The sequence below is a fragment of the Eschrichtius robustus genome, chromosome 5 (assembly GCF_028021215.1).
Source record: "Eschrichtius robustus isolate mEscRob2 chromosome 5, mEscRob2.pri, whole genome shotgun sequence".
NCBI classification, from domain to species: Eukaryota; Metazoa; Chordata; class Mammalia; order Artiodactyla; family Eschrichtiidae; genus Eschrichtius; species Eschrichtius robustus.
The window spans coordinates 55647260-55669423 of NC_090828.1; the positions used below are offsets into that span (position 1 = coordinate 55647260).

At 41.1% G+C, this 22164-nt stretch overlaps 1 protein-coding gene across 2 annotated transcripts in view; it reads left to right on the forward strand.

Moving 5' to 3' along the window:
• The window catches only part of PDE11A (phosphodiesterase 11A), a 464603-nt gene that overhangs the window by 12657 nt on the left and 429782 nt on the right, over positions 1–22164 (forward strand). The window contains exon 1 of one of the 2 annotated variants that reach the window (XM_068543892.1): positions 18979–19890. The exons of the other annotated variant lie outside the window; for it this stretch is intronic. Coding sequence (XP_068399993.1) covers positions 18979–19890 — 912 coding nt within the window. Of the gene's footprint in view, positions 1–18978; positions 19891–22164 lie in introns of those variants that run through there. 2 annotated transcript variants of the gene reach the window in all.

The following is a 22164-nucleotide window of genomic DNA, read 5'->3' on the forward strand; positions in this document are numbered from 1 at the left end:
CTGTATGACAGACTCTAGGTCCATCCACCTCACTACAAGTAACTCAATTTCGTTTCTTTTTATGGCTGAGTAATATTCCATTGTATATATGTGCCACATCTTCTTTATCCATTCATCTATTGATGGACACTTAGGTTGCTTCCATGTCCTGGCTATTGTAAATAGAGCTGCAGTGAACATTGTGATACATGACTCTTTTTGAATTATGCTTTTCTCAGGGTATATGCCCAGTAGTGGGATTGCTGGGTCATATGGTAGTTCTATTTTTAGGTTTTTAAGGAAGCTTCCTACTGTTCTCCATAGTGACTGTATCAATTTACATTCCCACCAACAGTGTATGAGGATTCCCTTTTCTCCACACCCTCTCCAGCATTTATTGTTTGTAGATTTTTTGATGATGGCCATTCTGACTGGTGTGAGATGATATCGCATTTGATTTACATTTCTCTAATGATTAATGATGTTGAGCATCCTTTGATGTGTTTGTTGGCAATCTGTATATCTTCTTTGGAGAAATGTCTATTTAGGTCTTTGGCCCAGTTTTGGATTGGGTTGTTTCTTTTTTTGATATTGAGCTGCATGAGCTACTTGTATATTTTGGAGATTAATCCTTTGTAGTTGCTTCATTTGCAAATATTTTCTCCCATTCTGAGGGTTGTCTTTTCGTCTTGTTCATGGTTTCTTTTGCTGTACAAAAGCTTTTAAGTTTCATTAGGTCCTATTTATTTTTTTTATTTTTATTTTTAAAAATTAATTAATTAATTAATTAATTAATTAATTTATGGCTGTGTTGGATCTTCATTTCTGTGCGAGGGCTTTCTCTAGTTGTGGCAAGCGGGGGCCACCCTTCATCGCAGTGCACGGGCCTCTCACTATCGCGGCCTCTCTTGTTGTGGAGCACAGGCTCCAGACGCGCAGGCTCAGTAATTGTGGCTCACAGGCCCAGCCGCTCCGTGGCATGTGGAATCTTCCCAGACCAGGGCTCGAACCCGTGTCCCCTGCATTGGCAGGCAGATTCTCAACCACTATGCCACCAGGGAAGCCCCTATTTTTATTTTTATTTCCAATTCTCTAGGAGGTGGGTCAAAAGAGATCCTACTGTGATTTATGTCATAGAGTGTTCTGCCTATGTTTTCCTCTAAGAGTTTTATAGTGTCTGGCCTTACATTTAGGTCTTTAATCCATTTTGAGTTTATTCTTGTATATAATGTTAGGGAGTGTTCTATTTTCATTCTTTTACATGTAGCTGTCCAGTTTTGCCAGAACCACTTATTGAAGAGACTGTCCTTTCTCCATTGTATATCTTTGCCTCCTTTGTCATAGATTAGTTGACCATAGGTGCATGGGTTTATCTCTTGGCTTTCTTTCCTGGTCTGTTGATCTATGTTTCTGTTTTTGTGCCAGTACCATATTGTCTTGATTACTGTAGCTTTGTAGTATAGTCTGAAGTCAGGGAGTCTGATTCCTCCAGCTCCGTTTTTTTCCCTCAAGACTGCTTTGGCTTTTCGGGGTCTTTTGTGTCTCCATACAAATTTTAAGATGATTTGTTCTAGTTCCGTAAAAAATGCCATTGGTATTTGATAGGGATTGCATTGAATCTGTAGATTGCTTTGGGTAGTATAGTCATTTTCACAATATTGATTCTTCCAATCCAAGAACATGGTATATCTCTCCATCTGTTTGTATCATCTTTAATTTCTTTCATCAGTGTCTTATAGTTTTCTGCGTACAGGTCTTTTATCTCCCTAGGTAGGTTTATTCCTAGGTATTTTATTCTTTTTGTTGCAGTGGTAAATGGGAGTGTTTCCATAATTTCTCTTTCAGATTTTTTATCATTAGTGTATAGGAATTGAAAAGATTTCTGTGCATTAATTTTGTATCCTGCTACTTTACCAAATTCACTGATTAGCTCTAGTAGTTTTCTCGTAGCATTGTTAATATTCTCCTTGTATAGTATCATGTGATCTGCAAACAGTGACAGTTTTACTTTTCTTTTCTGATTTGGATTCCTTTAATTTCTTTTTCTTCTCTGATTGCTGTGGCTAAAACTTCCAAAACTATGTTGAATAATAGTGGTGAGAGTGGGCAACCTTGTCTTGTTCCTGATCTTAGTGGAAATGGTTTCAATTTTTCACCATTGAGAATGATGTTGGCTGTGGGTTTATCATATATGGCCTTTATTATGTTGAGGTAAGTTCCCTCTATGCCTACTCTCTGGAGGGTTTTTATCATAAATGGGTGTAGAATTTTGTCGAAAGCTTATTTTGCATCTACTGAGATGATCATATGGTTTTTCTCCTTCCATTTGTTAATATGGTTTATCACATTGATTGATTAGCATACACTGAAGAATCCTTGCATTCCTGGCATAAATCCCACTTGATCATGGTGTATGATCCTTTTAATGTGTTGTTGGATTGTGTTTGCTACTATTTTGTTGAGGATTTTTGCATCTATGTTCCATCAGTGATATTGGCCTGTAGTTTTCTTTTTTTGTGGCATCTTTGTCTGGTTTTGGTCTCAGGGTGATGGTGGCCTTGTAGAATGAGTTTGAGAGTGTTCCTCCCTCTGCTATACTTTGGAAGAGTTTGAGAAGGATAGGTGTTAGGTCTTCTCTGAATGTTTGATAGAATTCGCCTGTGAAGCCATCTGGTCCTGGGCTTTTGTTTTTTAGAAGATTTTTAATCACAGTTTCAATTTCAGTGCTTGTGATTGGTCTGTTTATATTTTCTATTTCTTCCTGGTTCAGTCTTGGAAGGTTGTGCCTTTCTAAGAATTTGTCCATGTCTTCCAGGGTGTCCATTTTATTGGCATAGAGTTGCTTGTAGTAGTCTCTTAGGATGCTTTGTATTTCTGCGGTGTCTGTTGTAACTTCTCCTTTTTCATTTCTAATTTTATTGATTTGTGTCCTCTCCCTCTTTTTCTTGATGAGTCTGGATAATGGCTTATCAATTTTGTTTGTCTTCTCAAAAACCAGCTTTTAGTTTTATTGATCTTTGCTATTGTTTTCTTTGTTTCTGTTTCATTTATTTCTGCTCTGATCTTTATGATTTCTTTCCTTCTGCTAACTTTGGGTTTTGTTTGTTCTTCTTTCTCTAGTTCCTTTAGGTGTAAGGTTAGATTGTTTACTTGAGATTTTTCTTGTTTCTTTAGGTAGGCTTGTATAACTATAAACTTCCCTCTTAGAACTGCTTTTGCTGCATCCCATAGGTTTTGGATCGTCGTGTTTTCATAGTCATTTGTGTCTAGGTATTTTTTGATTTCTTCTTTGATTTCTTCAATGATCTCTTGGTTATTAAGGGACGTATTGTTTAGCCTCCATGTGTTTGTGTTTTTTACGTTTTTTTTCCCTGTAATTCATTTCTAATCTCATAGCGTTGTGGTCAGAAAAGATGCTTGATATGATTTCAATTTTCTTAAATTTACTGAGGCTTGATTTGTGACCCAAGATGTGATCTATCCTGGAGAATGTTCCATGCACACTTGAGAAGAAAGTGTAATCTGCTGTTTTTGGATGGAATGTCCTATAAATATCAATTAAATCTATCTGGTCTATTGTGTCATTTAAAGCTTCTGTTTCCTTATTTATTTTCATTTTGGACGATCTGTCCATTGGTGTAAGTGAGGTGTTAAAGTCCCCCACTATTATTGTGTTACTGTCGATTTCCTCTTTTATAGCTGTTAGCAGTTGCCTTATGTATTGAGGTGCTCCTATTTTGGGTGCATATATATTTATAATTGTTATATCTTCTTCTTGGATTGATCCTTTGATCATTATGTAGTGTCCTTCCTTGTCTCTTGTAACATTCTTTATTTTAAAGTCTAGTTTATCTGATATGAGTATTGCTACTCCAGCTTTCTTTTGATTTCCATTTGCATGGAATATCTTTTTCCATCCCCTCACTTTCAGTCTGTATGTGTCCCTAGGTCTGAAGTGGGTCTCTTGTAGACAGCATATAGATGGGTCTTGTTTTTGTATCTATTCAGCAAGCCTGTGTCTTTTGGTTGGAGCATTTAATCCATTCATGTTTAACGTAATTATTGATATGTATGTTCCTATGACCATTTTCTTAATTGTTTTGGGTTTGTGTTTGTAGGTCCTTTTCTTCTCTTGTGTTTCCCACTTAGAGAAGTTCCTTTAGCATTTGTTGTAGAGCAGGTTTGGTGGTGCTGAATTCTCTTAGCTTTTGCTTGTCTGTAAAGCTTTCGATTTCTCCATCAAATCTAAATGAGATCCTTGCAGGGTAGAGTAATCTTGGTTGTAGGCTCTTGCCTTTCATCACTTTAAGTATATCATGCCACTCCCTTCTGGCTTGTAGAGTTTGTGCTGAGAAATCAGCTGTTAACCTTATGGGAGTTCCCTTGTATGTTATTTGTCGTTTTTCCCTTGCTGCTTTCAATAATTTTTCTTTGTCTTTAATTTTTGCCAATTTGATTAGTGTGTGTCTTGGCGTGTTTCTCCTTGGGTTTATCCTGTATGGGACTCTCTGCACTTCCTGGAGTTGGGTGGCTATTTCCTTTCCCATGTTAGGGAAGTTTTCGACTATAATCTCTTCAAATATTTTCTCTGGTCCTTTCTCTCTCTCTTCTCCTTCTGGGATCCCTATAATGCGAATGTTGTTGAGTTTAATGTTGTCCCAGAGGTCTCTTAGGCTGTCTTCATTTCTTTTCATTATTTTTTATGTAGTCTGTTCCGCAGCAGTGAATTCCACCATTCTGTTTTCCAGGTCACTTATCTGTTCTTCTGCCTCAGTTATTCTGCTATTGATTCCTTCTAGTGTATTTTTCATTTCAGTTATTGTATTGTTCATCTCTGTTTGTTCTTTAATTCTTCTAGGTCTTTGTTAAACATTTCTTGCATCTTCTCGATCTTTGCCTCCATTCTTTTTCCGAGTTCCTGGATCATCTTCACTATCATTATTCTGAATTCTTTTTCTGGAAGGCTGCCTATCTCCACTTCATTTAGTTGTTTTTCTGGGGTTTTATCTTGTTCCTTCATCTGGTATATAGCCCTCTGCCTTTTCATCTTGTCTGTCTTTCTGTGAATGTGGTTTTTCTTCCACAGGCTGCAGGATTGTAGTTTTTCTTGCTTCTGCTGTCTGCCCTCTGGTGGTTGAGGCTATCTAAGAGGCTTGATGGGAGGTTCTGGTGGTGGGTAGAGCTGACTGTTGCTCTGGTGGGCAGAGCTCAGTAAAACTTTAATCCACTTGACTGTTGATGGGTGGGGCTGGGTTCCTTCCCTGTTGGTTGTTTTGCCTGAGGTAACCCAACACTGGAGCCTACCTGGGCTCTTTGGTGGGGCTAATGACAGACCCTGGGAGGACTCATGCCAAGGAGTACTTCCCAGAACTTCTGCTGCCAGTGTCCTTGTCCCCACGGTGAAACAGAGCCACCCCCGCCTCTGCAGGAGACCCTCCAACACTAGCGGGTAGGTCTGGTTCAGTCTCCCCCGGGGTCAGTGCTCTTTCCCCTGGGCCCCGAGGCACACACTATTTTGTGTGTGCCCTCCCAGAGTGGGGTCTCTGTTTCCCCCAGTCCTCTCAAAGTCCTGCAATCAATTCCCACTAGGCTTCAAAGTCTGATTCTCTATGAATTCCTCCTCCCGTTGCCACACCCCCAGGTTGGGAAGCCTGACGTGGGGCTCAGAAGCTTCACTCCAGTGGGTGGACTTCTGTGGTATAAGTGTTCGCCAGTCTGTGAGTCACCTACCCACCAGTTATGGGATTTGATTTTACTCTGATTGTGCCCCTCGTACCGTCTCATTGTGGCTTCTCCTTTGTCTTTGGATGTGGGGTATCTTTTTTAGTGAGTTCCAGTGTCTTCCTGTTGATGATTGTCCAGCAGCTAGTTGTGATTCTCGTGTTCTTGCAAGAGGGAGTGAGAGCACGTCCTTCTACTCCACCATCTTGGTTCCTACCTCCTTTTTCATTTTCTAATTCTGTTGATTTGACTCTTCTCCCTTTCTTTCTTGATGAGTCTCGCTAGTGGTTTATCAATTTTGTTTATCCTCTCAAAGAACCAGCTTTTAGTTTTACTGATCTTTGCTATCGTTCCCTTCATTTCTTTTTCATTTATTTTTGATCTGCTCTTTATTATCTCTTTCCTTCTGCTGACATTGGGGTTTTTTTGTTCTTCTTTCTCTAATTGCTTTAGGTGTAAGGTTAGGTTGTTTATTTGAGATGTTTCTTCTTTCTTGAGGTAGGATTGTATTGCTATAAACTTCCCTCTTAGAACTGCTTTTGCTACATCCTATAGGTTCTGGGTCATTGTGTTTCCATCGTTATTTGTTTCTAGGTATTTTTTGACTTTCTCTTGGATTTCTTCAGTGATCTTTTGGTTATTTAGTAGTGTATTGTTTAGCCTCCATGTGTTTGTATTTGTTACAGTTTTTTTCCTGTTATTGATATCTAGTCTCATAGCATTGTGGTCAGAAAAGATACTTGATACGATTTCAATTTTCTTAAATTTACCAAGGGTTGATTTGTGACCCAAGATATGATCTATCCTGGAGAATGTTCCATGAGCCCTTGAGAAGAAAGTGTAATCTGCTGTTTTTGGATGGAATGTCCTATAAATATCAATTAAGTCCATCTTGTTTAATGTATCATTTAAAGCCTGTGTTTCCTTGTTTATTTTCATTTTGGATGACCTGTCCTTTGGTGAAAGTGGGGTGTTAAAGTCCCCTACTATGATTGTGTTAATGTTAGTTTCCCCTTTTATGGCTGTTAGCATTTGCCGTATGTATTGAGGTGTTCCTATGTTGGGTGAATAAATATTTACAATTGTTATATCTTCTTGGATTGATCCCTTGATCATTAGGTAGTGTCCTTCTTTGTCTCTTGTAATAGTATTTTCTTAAAGTCTATTTTGTTTGATACGAGAATTGCTACTCCAGCTTTCTTTTGATTTCCATTTGCATGGAATATCTTTTTCCATCACCTCACTTTCAGTCTGTATGTGTCCCTAGGTCTGAAGTGGGTCTGTTGTAGACAGCATTATACAGGTGTTGTTTTCGTGTCCATTCAGCCAGTCTGTGTCTTTTGGTTGGAGCATTTAATCCATTTACATTTTTGGTAGTTATTGATATATATGTTCCTATTACCATTTTCTGAATTGTTTTGGGTTTGTTATTGTAGGTCTTTTCCTTCTCTTGTGTTTCCTCCCTAGAGAAGTTCGTTTAGCATTTGTTGTAAAGCTGGTTTGGTGGTGCTGAATTCTCTTAGCTTTTGCTTGTCTGTAAAGTTTTTAATTTCTTTGTCGAGTCTGAATGAGATCCTTGCTGGGTAGAGTAATCTTGGTTGTAGGTTTTTCCCTTTCATCACTTTCATTATGTCCTGCCACTCCCTTCTGGCTTGCAGAGTTTCTGCTGAAAGTTCAGCTGTTAACCTTATGTGGAGTCCCTTGTATGTTATTTGTTGTTTTTCCCTTGCTGCTTTTAATATGTTTTCTTTGTATTTAATTTTTGATAGTTTGATTAATATGTGTCTTGGTGTGTTTCTCCTTGGATTTATCCTGTATGGGAGTCTCTGTGCTTCCTGGACTTGATTATTTCCCTTCTCATATTTGGGAAGTTTTCAAGTATAATCTCTTCAGATATTTTCTCAGTCCCTTTCTTTCTCTATTCTTCTTCTGGGACCCCTATAATTCGAATGTTGTTGCATTTAATGTTGTCCTAGAGGTCTCTGAGACTGTCTCAATTCTTTTCATTCTTTTTTCTTTATTCTGCTCTGCGGTAGTTATTTGCACTATTTTATCTTTCAAGTCACTTATCTGTTCTTCTTCCTCAGTTATCCTGCTATTGATTCCTTCTAGAGAATTTTTAATTTCATTTATTGTGTTGTTCCTCATTGTTTGTTTGCTCTTTTGTTCTTCTAGGTCCTTGTTAAACGTTTCTTATATTTTCTCCATTCTATTTCCAAGATTTTGGATCATCTTTACTATCATTATTCTGAAATCTTTTTCAAGTAAACTTCCTATTTCCTCTTCATTTGTTTGGTCTGGTGGGTTTTTACTTTGCTCCTTCATCTGCTGTGTGTTTCTCTGTGTTCTCATTTTGCTTAACTTACTGTGTTTGGGGTCTCCTTTTTGCAGGCTGCAGGTTCATAGTTCCTCTTGTTTTTGGTGTTTGCCCCCAGTGGGTAAGCTTGGTTCAGTGGGTTGTGTAGGCTTCCTGGTGGAGGGGACTGGTGCCTGTGTTCTGGTGGATGAGGCTGGATCCTGTCTTTTTGGTGGGCAGGACCATGTCCGGTGGTGTGTTTTGGGGTGTCTGTGACCTTATTATGATTTTAGGCAGCCTCTCTGCTAATGGGTGGCGTTGTGTTTCTGTCTTGCAGGCTCCCACCCAGGAGCCTGTGCAGGTCACTATCCACACCTCCCCACCCAGGAGCCTGTGCAAACTCCACAAATGGAGACTGTCTTTTAAGTGATAAGGCATCCTTGTTCTATTCTTATAGTGTTTTTCCTATAATACGTGTAAAGCAATAACTGGAATGATTAATTACTTTTGATTTAGTGAATGAAGGCATGGCAATTAAGCAGAAAGGCCTCAATATTTAATATTTATTTCTATCCTTCTTCTTACATGTTAATTCCCTAAATGAAAACTGAACCATCTATTGTTGAATTTTCCTCCAGTTTTTTCCTCCTTTTGTTCTGGTATTAGTGGGCCTACACTTTCAATATTAATACTAATTATGGATTATTATTAGATATAAACAATATCATATGGCATTTAAGAATACTTCTGATTTCTTTTATAGATTTCCTTGTCTGTCCTACTCCATCAATGGTAGCTTGTATTGTCAGTTATAGTTTAATGTAAATATCTCCCTAGCTAGACTATAAATAATGTTCTTTGAGGAAAGGGATGATCCTTTGACTATTTTATATTCTCAGTGTCTAACTCAACATTTGATTGTTTAAGATAGTTTTAGCAAAGTTACCTTTATAAAGATTCAAGGAATTTTTAAAATATTAAATTTGTGCGTATTCTACTAAGTTTGAGTCTCCAAATGTAGAGAAAATATTTTGAGACTGTTAAAAAGCCAATCAATTAATTTTATCAGCGTATCATTCTTCAGCAAGATACTTTGATTATTGCTGATTTTTCTTCTGAGATAAAATACTCTCTTGATTTTAAGAAGAAGAAAACAGAATATATAAAACGTTTATGGCATGATATGGAAACATATTTTTCTGTATCTTCATGGGTCATTATTGTTCACCTAGATATCTTTAAAACATTTTTAATTTACCTTCTAGGTACTTATTTTTCTTTAATACAATTATGAATGTGGGTGGGCTTGTTGCTCAGAGTGGTTTCAATTTTTTAATTGAGAAAGGAGATAAATAAAAGAATAATAAAATGTGCTTTGATGTAAAAGTTTTTAAAATGGAGAATTAAATGCATCATGTTGGGTTAAATAAATACCAAGTATTAAATAATTTATAGCAGATATCTGACCAAAATATATGGAAGCAGGAGGACAGATCACACAGGAGGATAGAACACTGCTTCTTACTATGGAAACAGGTAAAACTTCATGTAAGATGTGACATTTCAAATGGGTCTAAATGGAACAGAGAAGTTAGAGAGGCAGGACAGGGGAGAAGGGCTTTTCAGGAGTAAGCCAAGAAGAGAGAAGGCATCTGCATGCTTGGAGACTGTGTGGTAGGGAGTAGCAGAAGATGAGAACAGAGATGGAAGATAGAGATACAATGATGAAGGATCTTATATTTGTTTCCCAGGGTTGTTATAACAAATTACCCCAAATTTGGTGGCTTAAAGCAGTAGAAATTATTCTCTGACAGTGCTGAAAGCCGGAACTCCAAAGTCAAGGAGTTGGGAAAGGTTTATTTATTTATTTATTTTTCTGGAGGCTCTGAGGGAGAATCCATCTCTCACCTCTCTCCTAGCTTGTGGTGGCTGCCAGCAATCCTTGATGTTCCTTGGCCTGTAGATGTATCACTCCAATCTCTGCTTCTGTCTTCACATTGCCTTCTCTTCTATGTGTCTCTGTTTTCTGTTCTGTATCTTATAAGGAAAACTGCCACTGTATTTAGGCCTAAGTCCAGGATGCTCTTATCTTGAGATCCTTAACTTAATTACATCTGCAAAGACCCTCTTTCTAAATAAGGTCACATTCACAGGTTCTGGGAGGACATGTCTTTTGGAAGGCTGCCATTCAACCCACTACATGTCTTTGACAAGGACTTATGTCTGTAAATAGAGTTTATTTTTAAAAAAAGTTTATAAGTAAGGCTGTGCCATTATTACACTTGTTATGTGGAAGACAGTACTGTTCAGTAGAGAACTGGACAGTTAATGAAGGCTTGAATTAAGGCAAGTGGGTTTGGAGAAGAGAACCTGGTTTCAAAGAGAAATTTCTAAAGTAAAATATATAGAATTGAATGACCTAAGGTGGGGAGGAGTGAGAGTGATGTTGGAGATGATAAATTTGAGGTGTCTGTGAGATATTTAGGAGCAAATTTCTTGTAGCAATTGTAAATGTGGGTTGGGGATTCAGGGGAGAGCTTGTGTGGTTGACTGTCAAATTGGTGGCTCCCAGTGAACCACAGCAGTAAGGATTCACATCCTTGTCCCTCCTCTGCAGTTAGCTTGGCTATATGATTGGCTTTGGCCAATGGGATATTAAGTATGATGCAACCTTGGTAAGCTCTTGCACATTGGGCTTATCTTCTTGAAACACTCCCCCTTGGAACCCTGATGCCACACTGTAAGGAAGGACAGGTTGTCCTTCTGGAGAGAGAAGCCATATGAAGAAGAACTGGAGGATGAGACAGTGAGAAAGCTGGAGGCCTCTGTGGCAAGAAGCCTCCTGGAGGAGAAATGAGTAACCCCAGCACTGAGGTCCTGGATGTGTATAAGAGGCCTTCTTGGAGGTTCCAGTGCATTCCAGCAGCCAGCTAAATGCAGCCATAGGAGAGATTCCTGCTAATACCAAGTGGCACAGAAGAACCACTGGTCAACCCACACAACTGTGATAAGTAAACAAACAAACAAACAAAAAACACCCCTTAGTTTTAAGCAACTAAATTTTGAGGTGGTTTGTTATGCATGTGTTATGGACTAAATGTTTGTGTCCCTGCAAAATTCATATGTTTAGGCCCTCACCTCCAATGTGATGGTACTCGGAAATGGGGCCTTTGGGAGGTAGTTAAGGTTAGGTGAGGTCTTGAGGGTGAGGCCCTGGTTTGAAGAGATTAGTGCCTTAATAAGAAGCGACACCAGAGAGTTTTCTCTCTCTCTCTCTCTGCCATGTGAGGACACAGTGAAAAGGCAGCCATCTGCAAGCCAGGAAGAGAGCTCTCACTAGAACACAGCCATGCTAGCACCTGACCTGACCTCAGACTTTTGGCCTCCAGAACTGTGAGAAATACATTTCTGTTGTTTAAGACACCTAGTCTATGGTATTTTGTTATGGCAGCCCAGTTAAATAAGATAGCATCTGTTGGTAGAAAACGGAATCACCTTGGAACATAATATATGGATTGGGGAGTATAAAAACAGGAGATGCAGTCATGGGAATGGACCTTAAATGAGTAATTGCAACAATTAAGGAAGGCCACAGGAGGTGGAGAAACTAGTGAGATATACTGAGAAATGATGGTTACTCACTGTTTTGAGAGAATGTAATTCAAATCCATTCAAGTAATACAGAATCAGGAAATGGTGCTGTTGAGAAAAAGTTTCACGAACAGAGCACTATCATAAAACTAGTATGAGGATTAAAATAGACATTATATTTGACAGTTGGGAGGCCATTGAATGATACTAGTGAATAAACTCTGAATCTTAGGGCTGCAGATGATCTCAGAGCAGCACTCCCAAATAGAACTTTCTAAGATATACACAGTCCAGTATGGTAGCCATTAGCCACACATGGCTATTGGGCACTTGAAGTGTGAGTAGTTTCCCAAAGAACTGAATTTATAATTTTATTTAATTTTAATTGATTAACATTTAAATTTAGTTAGCCACATGTGGCTAGTGGATACCATATGGGATAGCACAGTATTGGGAGCACTAAATCTAAGGAAGCTGAGGTTCTTGTAAGTTAAATATGAGAGCTATATTTTGTTCAAAGATAATTTGGGGAGAAATAGCTAAAAATGGTAATAGTGAGGGGAGGGAAAAAAGACAATTGATATGGAGTAAAAAAGAAAATTTAACATTAAAATATTTTAAACAAAAAGTATGCCATTGTAATTTGTTGTACATGACTATTGCTAAGAGTATAAGAGCTATTGAGGGCAACCTGTTAATTTGGTTAGTGATACTAGGAATTAAGTCAGTTATACTTTGTAACACAGCTATACTTGTCCAAGTAGCGTGTAAATGCGTGCTTCAGAATTTATGTGCACAGTTTCTTCTTCTGCAGTTAAAGAAACAGACTTCATTCCCAAGTGCCCAGCTGGACAGTGCTAATCTAATTTCTCCCTCCTGGTGTATATTAATCCACACAGTTACTTTATGTATTTACCATTCTCTTGTGAGTTACTATGGGTTACAAAATTTCACTGGATTAAGGTGAAATCACTACTGGGATAGGGAGTGACAATTTAAACAGGCACATGTAGAGACTCTACACAAATAGAATGGGAAAAAAAGGTGCTTACAAAATTTAAAACCAGGTAAGGTACCTGTAATGGTTAATTTTATGTGATAAATTGAGTGGGCCATAGAGTACCCAGATTAAACATTGTTTCTGGGTGTGTCTGTGAGAATATTTCTGGATGAGACTAACATTTGAGTTGGTGGACTCAGCTCTTCCCAATGTGGGTGGGCATCATCCAGTCCATTGAAGGCCTGAATAGAACAAAAGGTGGAGGAAGAAGGAATTCACCCTTTTTCCCCTGCCTAGCTGCTTGAGCTGGGACATCTCATCTCATCTTCTCCTGCCCTCGGACTGGGATTTACATCATTTGCTCCTCTTGCTCTCAGGCCTTCAAACTCAGACTGAATTACACTACTGGCTTTCCTGGATTTCCATCTTGCAGACAGCAGGTCATGGGACTTCTCATCCTCCCTAATCATGTGAGCCAGTTCCTCCTAATAAATCTGTCTCTGTCTCTATCTCTATCTCTATCTCTATCTCTATCTCTATCTCTATCTCCATCTCCATCTGCATCTCTCTTTTCTCTCTCTGTATATAATCCTATTGGTTCTGTGTTCTCTGGAGAACCCTGAGTAACACAACACCTCAGGTTTTGGATTTGGTATAGACTATGACCAATTCTGGTAATGAAATTTCTATAAAGGTAAACATCTCTGTGGAAGTTTTCATCTTTTTGGAATGGGAATAACCCATCTTCTGTTTCATCCTATGGACTCCTATTTCCTAAAAGAATACTATGCCAATTTTAATTAATTTTGAAGTGAATGTTTCATTTTGAAAATTGGATCATCGTATCTGATGATGTTTACTGGCCACATAATGGAAGTCTGTTTTAGGAGATGGAGTGATTATGAGACAAGCTTAGGCAACAGAATTTCATTGGCTTCAAGAGGTTGGTATCGAGTTCTGGGATGTACCGGTGGGAAGGAACCAGGAGCAGATCAGAGGTTGTGCTTGGCAGGTGACTTTGGAGGAGTTAGGTGTCTGCTCTGGATCTCAATTTACACATGTGTGAAATGAAAGTGGAGTATTAGATGATCTCTAAGGTTTCATCCAGTACTAAAATTTAATAGGTCTTCTTTGGAATAACAAAAGTTACCTTGCAAGTAACCCAGTGCTTTGCATGTTGCTCAATAAATTTTAATTGACAATGGCAGTGATGGAGTAATGAATACTTGGATCGTTATTCTTGAAAACTAGTTATTCTTGAAAACTACAAATAGGAGGGCCCCTTTATCTTCTCCAATGAGAGGCTACTTGGTCAATATTTACAACTTGGTGGAAAGGGGGAAGTGTAGATAGGGAGGGAGTCAGTGTTTCTTACTTGAGCTGACTATCTTCACAATATTGTATCTTTTCAGGGTGAGTGCCATAGAGGGTTTTGTTGACTGCAAATATAATTGTAGGGTGTATTATAGTTTTGGTGGAATTAGCAGGGAGCAGAAGAGGGCAGAATTACACAGAAAATTCTCTGGAGTTATAGCATCCGTTATTTCCTAAGGGGACTTCTTCAAGGTTCCATTTTGGGCCAATTATTTTCCATTTGCCCCTGCAGATCTTACACAAATCCCTTGTCTTATCCTACTCTCTGCCCAGGAGGGATGACGTATGGATTCCATCAACAAGCTCCTAACCTCTAGCTTCTAGCTAGGTCTGGTCAGGATACGAGGGAGGGAGAAAAATGAAATCAAGGTATTTATTCCTGATATCCCACCCTTTGAGGTCAGCTTGAGCTGTCCATGTCCTTTGACAAGTTGTCACTGCTTCTCTGAAGGCAATAGTCACTAAACAAGTATCTCTTCTTCTGGGTCCTGGTAACTGTTCCCTTCCTGCTCTCATCAGGTCTAGGGGTGGTGACTTCTCTGCTGCTGTGAGTCCCAAGTTCCTTCACTATCCTTGTGGTTTACCTGTGTAATTAGTTCCTTTGTAAACTAACCCTCTTAGAATTACTTTGAGTGTGCTCTATTTCCTGCTGGAACCATGACTAATAGCTATACCATTCTACAAATGGAGAATGAAGATGAAATGGCAGCTGGTGCCAGATCGTCACACATCTGATCATGCAGCCCTCCATCACAGCCCTCTGGAGCATCTTAATTGTGCCCTCTGTCACCTTTCATTTTCTTCCTCAACAGTTGACTCCTTCAGTGGCCTCATGAACCAAGCAGGGAATAAGTCTATAGCCAATTCAAAACCAAGCCACAAATGCTCAATTCCTTCTCCTACCCTTCCCAGTATTCTACTCCAACTCCTCTTGGCACTGTAGACTGTGAGATTCTCAATCAAAGGCAGAGGTTTTGTCTTGGTCTTCTTTTGTTCCTAGAGCCTGGAACATAATACATCTGAAACACCTGCTTATGTAATGAATACATGGAAGATGGAATTAAGGAAATGTCTATTTATTAAGCCCTGTTTCCAGGCAGCCCAGGGGTGGTCTGTTTCTCTCCCTTCCTTGAAGATGCTCATTGCTTTTCTTGCCTCCTTGCACAGCAGTGCTGCTCTATTCTGACCAGTTGTGTGCTGGTAAATGGCTTTTGTTGTTTTTCTATAACAGCTTTAATAAGATGTAATTCACATGCCATACAATTCACCCATTTCATATGTACAATTCAGTGTTTTAGTATATTCACGGAATTGTGCAACCATCACCACATTCAATTTTAGAACATTTAATTACCCTCCCAAGGCCTTATACCCATTAGTGGTTACCCCTCCCCCACCAAACTTTCGTACATCTCCTCTTGCTCCCATCTCCTGGCAACCACTAATCTATGGATTTGCCTATGATGGACATTTCATATAAATGAAATTGTACAGTATGTGGTCCTTTGTGAGTGGCTTCTTTCACTTTGCACACTGATTTCAAGCTTCATTCAAGTTGTAGCATGTATTAGTACTTCATTCATTTTTGTTACATCTAAATTTATTCCACTATATGGATACACCACATTTTATTTATCCATTCATCAAATGGTGGGCAGTAGAATTGTTTCCTCTGAATTCTGGTAGGTGTTTGACAACTAGCAATCTGGGGAAAGAAAGTCCTTCTTCATAGCATTTGTTGATTTCCTTGGTGTAAATACCCCCATCATGGCTGATTGCAAGCTACATGATGTCACTGAACAGGGAATTGGAAAGAGATGCTAAAACAGGCTCTTGTGAGCCCCTATAAGCCAGCTCCAGCATACCACTCTGACCATCTTTACTGATGGGTCACCCAAGTTACCAGAGATGTGGCCACACACTATTACTTTAGGATAATAATAATGATAATAATAAAAGTAATACAACAGGGAACATTTATTGAGCACTTTATGTGTACCAGGCACTGTGCTAAGCTCTTTTTTCTCATTTAATTCTTGATCACAACTCATCTCCTTAGCAGCCTGCAGCTCCGAACTACCAATATTCTATGCTTGATTCAATGTCTCCTAGCTGGTCTCCCTACTGTTTAAGTACTCCAAACACATTATATCTCACAACTTCAGCACACTTCCTCTAACTGTTACACTCTTTTCCACAGATATTAACATAGCTCATTCCCTCATTTCTACCAGATCGCCGCTCAGGTATTCCCTCCTCAGAAAGGCCTTTCTACCACCTCATCACTTTATTTAATACTTTGCCAAGTTTTGTTTTTCTTCATAGCACTTATCACTGACATTCTCTTATTCTGTATACAGTTGACCCTTGAACAAAGTAGGAGTTAGGGGCGCCAACCCCTGCGAAGTTGAAAATCCGCCTATAACTTACAGTTGGCTCTCTGTATCAGTGGTTCTGCATTCATGGATTCAACCAACCCCGGATCGTGTAGTACTGTAGCATTTGCTGCTGAAAAATATCCGTGTATTAGTGGACCTGCAGTTCAAACCCCTGTTGTTCAAGGGTCAACTGTATTTATTTGTTTACTGGCTGTCTCCCCACCACACTGTAAGCTCCGTGAAGGCAGAGTCTTTTGTTCACAGTTGCATTGCCGGTGCCAAGACCATGCCCTTAATCACACTACTAAGCTGGGGAATTTGGAATTTTCAAACAAGTGCCTCTCTTCTCCCTCTCTGCTCCTCCTGCTGCTGTCAAAGGAATGTTTAGAGAACATTATACCCCAGTCCCTGCATCTCTGTTACTGGCCCAAATCCTGGTAGAGCTAGGACTCAACTGACACAGGTGGGAGACAAGGCAGTGATGTGGCTGAGAGTGTACCTCCCTCTGGAGCCAGTCTCAGGACCCACATCCCAGCTCTGGCGCCACCTCACTGTGTGCGCTGGGTGAGTTACTCAACTCCTCAGAGTTTACTATCTTTAAAACAGGATAATAAGAGTCCCTACCTCATACATCTGTTGTGAAGATTAAATTAACATGTTAATTTAAAGTGATCAACACATAGCAAGTGTTCAATACACCTTGTTGAGTACATCGTCTGGAGTAAGCTTTACTTACTGTGTAAGTCACTTGTGTGTCCTGCCACATGGAAGCCCCGTAAAACTCGCTACCTGCCTCCTCTGCAGCTTTTCTGTTACCCTCATCACTGGCATTCTTTTTTTTTTGTAAGTGCAGTTTATTTATTTATTTTAATTAATTAATTTGTTTATTTTTGGCTGCACTGGGTCTTTGTTGCTGCACGCGGGCTTTCTCTAGTTGCGGTGAGCAGGGGCTACTCTTCATTGTGGTGTGCAGGCTTCTCATTGCGGTGTCTTTTGTTGCGGAGCACAGGCTCTAGGCACGCGGGCTTCAGTAGTTGCAGCACGCAGGCTCAGTAGTTGTGGCTCACGGGCTCTAGAGTGCAGCCTCAGTAGTTGTGGCGCATGGGCTTAGTTGCTCCGCGGCATGTGGGATCTTCCCTGACCGAACCTGTGTCCCCTGCATTGGCAGGTGGATTCTTAACCACTGCACCACCAGGGACGTCCCGTCACTGGCGTTCTGTAAGAGCACTTCTAGATTGTCCTGCTGTCCCAGGGAACTGGATGGTTCTCCATCTGCTTTTGTTTCTCACAAAAGAGGAGACCCTTGGGCTTCAAGAAAGTGTGATCAGCCTGCTTCTCTTTCCTGGCAAATCACCTAAGCTTAGCCACTAAGTTGGAAAAGGCCTAAGGGAAACCTGGTTATTCTTAGCCTAACTAGCTGAGACTAGCCAGATCTGGAGCATCCCTAGGGCTGGGGAAAGAAAAGCTCCCACAGAGGAGAATCTTTACCCAAAACCCTAAGATATTGAAAGTAAAGGAAGCCAGACTGAGTGAAGAAAGAAAGAGATGGCAAGTCATTCATGAAAAGAAGGGTAACCACCCCGTATGCAGGACTGGCTTGGAAGGAAGCCCTGAGGCCCTCAAGTCCACTTTACTATGTGCTCCTGCTAGGCAGGGTCCTTAATCCAAGGACCTGTGTTTTACACCCTCCTTCCGTGTACCACCCTCCCGTCTCCAACCCCAGGACCATGAATTTGGTTAAAGTCATGAATTGCTCAGATGGGGAACTTCATTTAGTAATTTCCATAAATCTAGTTCTGTTACTATTTACTGAACGCCCACAAGGAGCTGGGCAGTATTAGTGGGCAGTCCCAGGAATCCTAGGAGCCAAGAGTCCACAGTCACATCCCAGAAATATAATCCCCCTGTCTCTCAGCATCCTTATTTCCTCGGAGTCAGCTTCTGGGTCTGATCCATGCACAACACAAACACTTCCTAGTACCTGGGCTCCTGCGGGGCCTCTGTGAAACGCTGGAGGATTAAGGGGCGGGGAATAGGGAGGGATGGGGAGGTAAGGAAGGAAGGAGGGGGAAGGAACAAAGTGCGTCTCCCCCCTCTAATCGTGTTCCGATCAGGAGTCGGCAGTGTTCCCAGGCGCCGATTCCGGCCGGCAGTCCAGAGACTCTTCCAGGAACCGCCTGGCATCCTGGCCGCGGACTTCGGCTGGTCTGGCGCTCGCGTCTCCCTCCTCCCACCTCTCTCCTCTCTCCGGGATCCGTGCCTCACTCAGGGGCGTGTCCTGCCCTACCTCCCTTTCACAGTGGTCCACTCATCCTGTTACAGCGACGGCGGTGGCGGCGGCGGCGGCGGCAGCCAGAGCAAGAGCAGCGGTAGCTCGGGGTTTTCAGAACGAGCGGCAGCAGCTCTGTGGGGGCACCTGTGCAGCGCAGAAGTAGCAGGACCGGGGGTGGGGTTCGTGCCAGCCGCTGAGCCCGAACGGAGGGGCACTTCCCAGCCCCTTAGGATTCCACTGCTCCACAGAATCTTGGCCCGGAGCTGGGAATACTGGTGGGGTGTCATGTGCAGGGCCGGCTAGACGGCTGGGGCAGGGAAACATTTGGTCCAAGTGTAGAGAGGCAGAGAAAGCTGTGTCTGGGACCATGACAGCCTCCCGCCTGGACTTTGGGGAGGTGGAAAGTTTCCTGGACAGGCACCCAGAGTTGCTTGAAGATTACTTGATGCGGAAGGGGAAGCAGGAGATGGTGGAGAAGTGGCTGCAGAGACACAGTCAGAGTCAGGGGGCTTTAGGCCCAAGGCCCACACTGGCTGGCACAAGCGGCGTGGCTCACGGCGGTGGCAGAGGTAGCAGCAGCGTTGGTGATGGCACCGGACCAAATGGCTCTGCTAGCAGCCAGCACACTCCGGGTGGTGGGGACTCAGGTGGGGTTCCCCTGAGTCCCAGCTGGGCCAGTGGCAGCCGCAGCGATGGAAGCCTGCAGCGGAGAGCTTCTCAGAAAGAGCTAAGGAAGAGTTTTGCCCGCTCCAAGGCCATCCACGTGAACAGGACCTACGATGAACAAGTGACCTCCCGGGCCCAGGAGCCCCTGAGCAGTGTGCGGCGGAGGGCACTTCTCAGGAAGGCCAGCTCCCTGCCCCCCACCACTGCCCACATTCTCAGTGCCCTGCTGGAATCGCGGGTGAATGTGCCTCAGTACCCACCTACCGCCATGGACTACAAGTGCCACCTCAAAAAGCATAATGAGCGTCAGTTCTTCCTGGAACTGGTCAAGGATATCTCCAATGACCTTGACCTTACCAGTCTGAGCTACAAGATCCTCATCTTCGTCTGCCTCATGGTGGACGCTGACCGCTGCTCTCTCTTCCTGGTGGAAGGGGCAGCTGCTGGCAAGAAGAGCTTGGTCTCCAAATTCTTTGACGTGCATGCAGGAACCCCACTGCTGCCCTGCAGCTGCACAGAAAACTCCAACGAGGTGCAGGTCCCCTGGGGCAAAGGCATCATTGGCTATGTCGGGGAGCATGGAGAGACGGTCAACATTCCTGATGCCTACCAGGTAGGACTTTGCACTGTCCCCTTCCAGAGCCCCATTGGTCTGGGAACCAAGCCTTCTGTTACCCTTTGGCATCCAGGAACACATTAATGTAGACTCTTCACAATATGAATTTTAATTTTTAAAAAATTATTTATTTATTTATTTATTTATTTATGGCTGTGTTGGGTCTTCGTTTCTGTGCGAGGGCTTTCTCTAGTTGTGGCGAGCGGGGGCCACTCCTCATCACGGTGCACAATATGAATTTTGCTATTTAAATTCCTTCTGAGTTTAGACTAGTTAGAATGTTACTACACTATCTTTGATCTAATGGTCTTTTCCTAACACACAGTAGCTTGTGGAAAATTCATATATCACAGGGGCTACGTTTTGTACCCAATAATACCTCGTGTTTCTCTGTCAAGATACCTTGTCTTTAAGAATGTCACTGTATGGTTTTAGAATGCATTTGTTAGGTGCTAGAAAAAGATGTCTACTCCAGAATTCCAGTGTTAGTCTGAAGAAAATGGGCATGTTGGTGTCTCTGATGTCATTTTGGGACCGTAATGCATTTCATTCTCATTCAAGACTGGGGAGAGATCATTAGTTCCAAGGTAAGGAAGACGAGGAAAAGAGGAGGAAAGTCAGGGGAAGAATGGGCCTCCGACCCATTTATGCCTTTTTAGCATCTATTTTAACTGTTTCTGTTGTTGAGCTGAGAGAGGCTGGACAAATTGAGGGGTTATTTAGGCTTGAATCCAGCATTATCTGCAGTCAGCTTTTGACAGGACTGAGCAAGTAGGTTTTTAGTTTGTGAAACAAACAAAAAATGGATAATTTTCTAGCAATTCCAAAGGCAATGAGCAGGGTGAACATGCTAGTTTCAGGGGGAGAAGGAAACCCAACGTGCTGTCATCTGCTATTTCTAAGCCTTTTATTTTCACAGTGATTTGAACTTGCTATTAGATCCCAGATCTGAAAGCCAGTCTGTTCTAATTTCTTCAGTATCTATTCACTGAACATAATGAAACTGGATGCCACTTTCTATGGGACTACTTTGGTGTTCATAATAATGGAAAGTTCTTATCCTTGGTCGTGAAAGTTTTGTAGTCATTTGATGAGCTCTTCTTCCAGTTGTCTAATAAAGCTGCATGTTTCTCTAGAGTTTGTTGCTGTTGCTCAGAATAGCAAAAGTGGTGGGAAGGACACTAAAGGTAAAATTTTCTCAATTTCATCTGAAAGTTGACAATATTATGTAGAAAATTGACGAGCTTGTACTGAAACCAAGTTTCATGTTTTTGTGAGATGTCTATCAATATAACACTTTAATGTTAAGGAATGCCTATCAAAATACCATTTTTATTTACTTTTTTATTGATTAGATGCATTATTCATTATATCCTTCTTAAAGACTTTGATAGGTTTAGGACAAGCAAGCAGTGAGTGATCTTTAATAAGTGTCTATTTCTCTATAACCCTAGAAAGCCATGGGAAGAAATAAAAGCATTTAATAATTGATATGTTGAAGATTCTGTAAAAAGTTGAACAATCACAAAATCTTCTCTTTCTCATTATTTCCACATCCTTATTGTGTGCTTGGGCTAAAAAAAATCCCTTCCTAGTAGAATGATGCTTGTTATAGCCCAGAATTGCAGTCTTTTCTCTTTATTGCCCTTACTTTTCTTATTCTTCCCCAACTGATTTTCTCCATTTCTATAGCTTTTGTTTCTTATTCCCCTCTGTCAGCTCCTAACTTTTTTTAATACTGTTCATATGCTGTCTTTTCTTCAAGAGCGTAATTCTCAGCTTCCTCAGCAGTTAACTTGTCTTCCTGCTGCCTAGAATTGAGGCTAGAGGTGTTACCACAGGCATAGAAAATCAGGTTTTCAGCGGCTGATGTTTCTTCAGGGCCCTACTCTACTCTGAAGACAGACGGTAAAGCAAAGTTGCCTTTTAGTATTTGGGAGCTGACTTTGGGAGTGGGGAGTTCTTCTTTTATCCCCCCAGGGTAGTAATGATGGCTGTAAAGACTAGGTTGTTGGGAGGACTGGCAAAAGGCAGGGAGGGGAAGTGTGTTATAGAGTTTAAGATCTAGGTTCACTCTTTGTCTTCATTTTGATCTGCTTAGAAAGTTTCTCTTTTCTTTCTCCATTATCTTCTACCATATATGTCTGTATTTTTAACCTGGTGTGTTTTTCTTCATTTTTACTTCACTACTTTTCTTCAATAAAATTACCTTTTTTTCTTTATTATGGTACACCAGTCACCATTACTGTGACCTGGGAGAATTTCTTGATC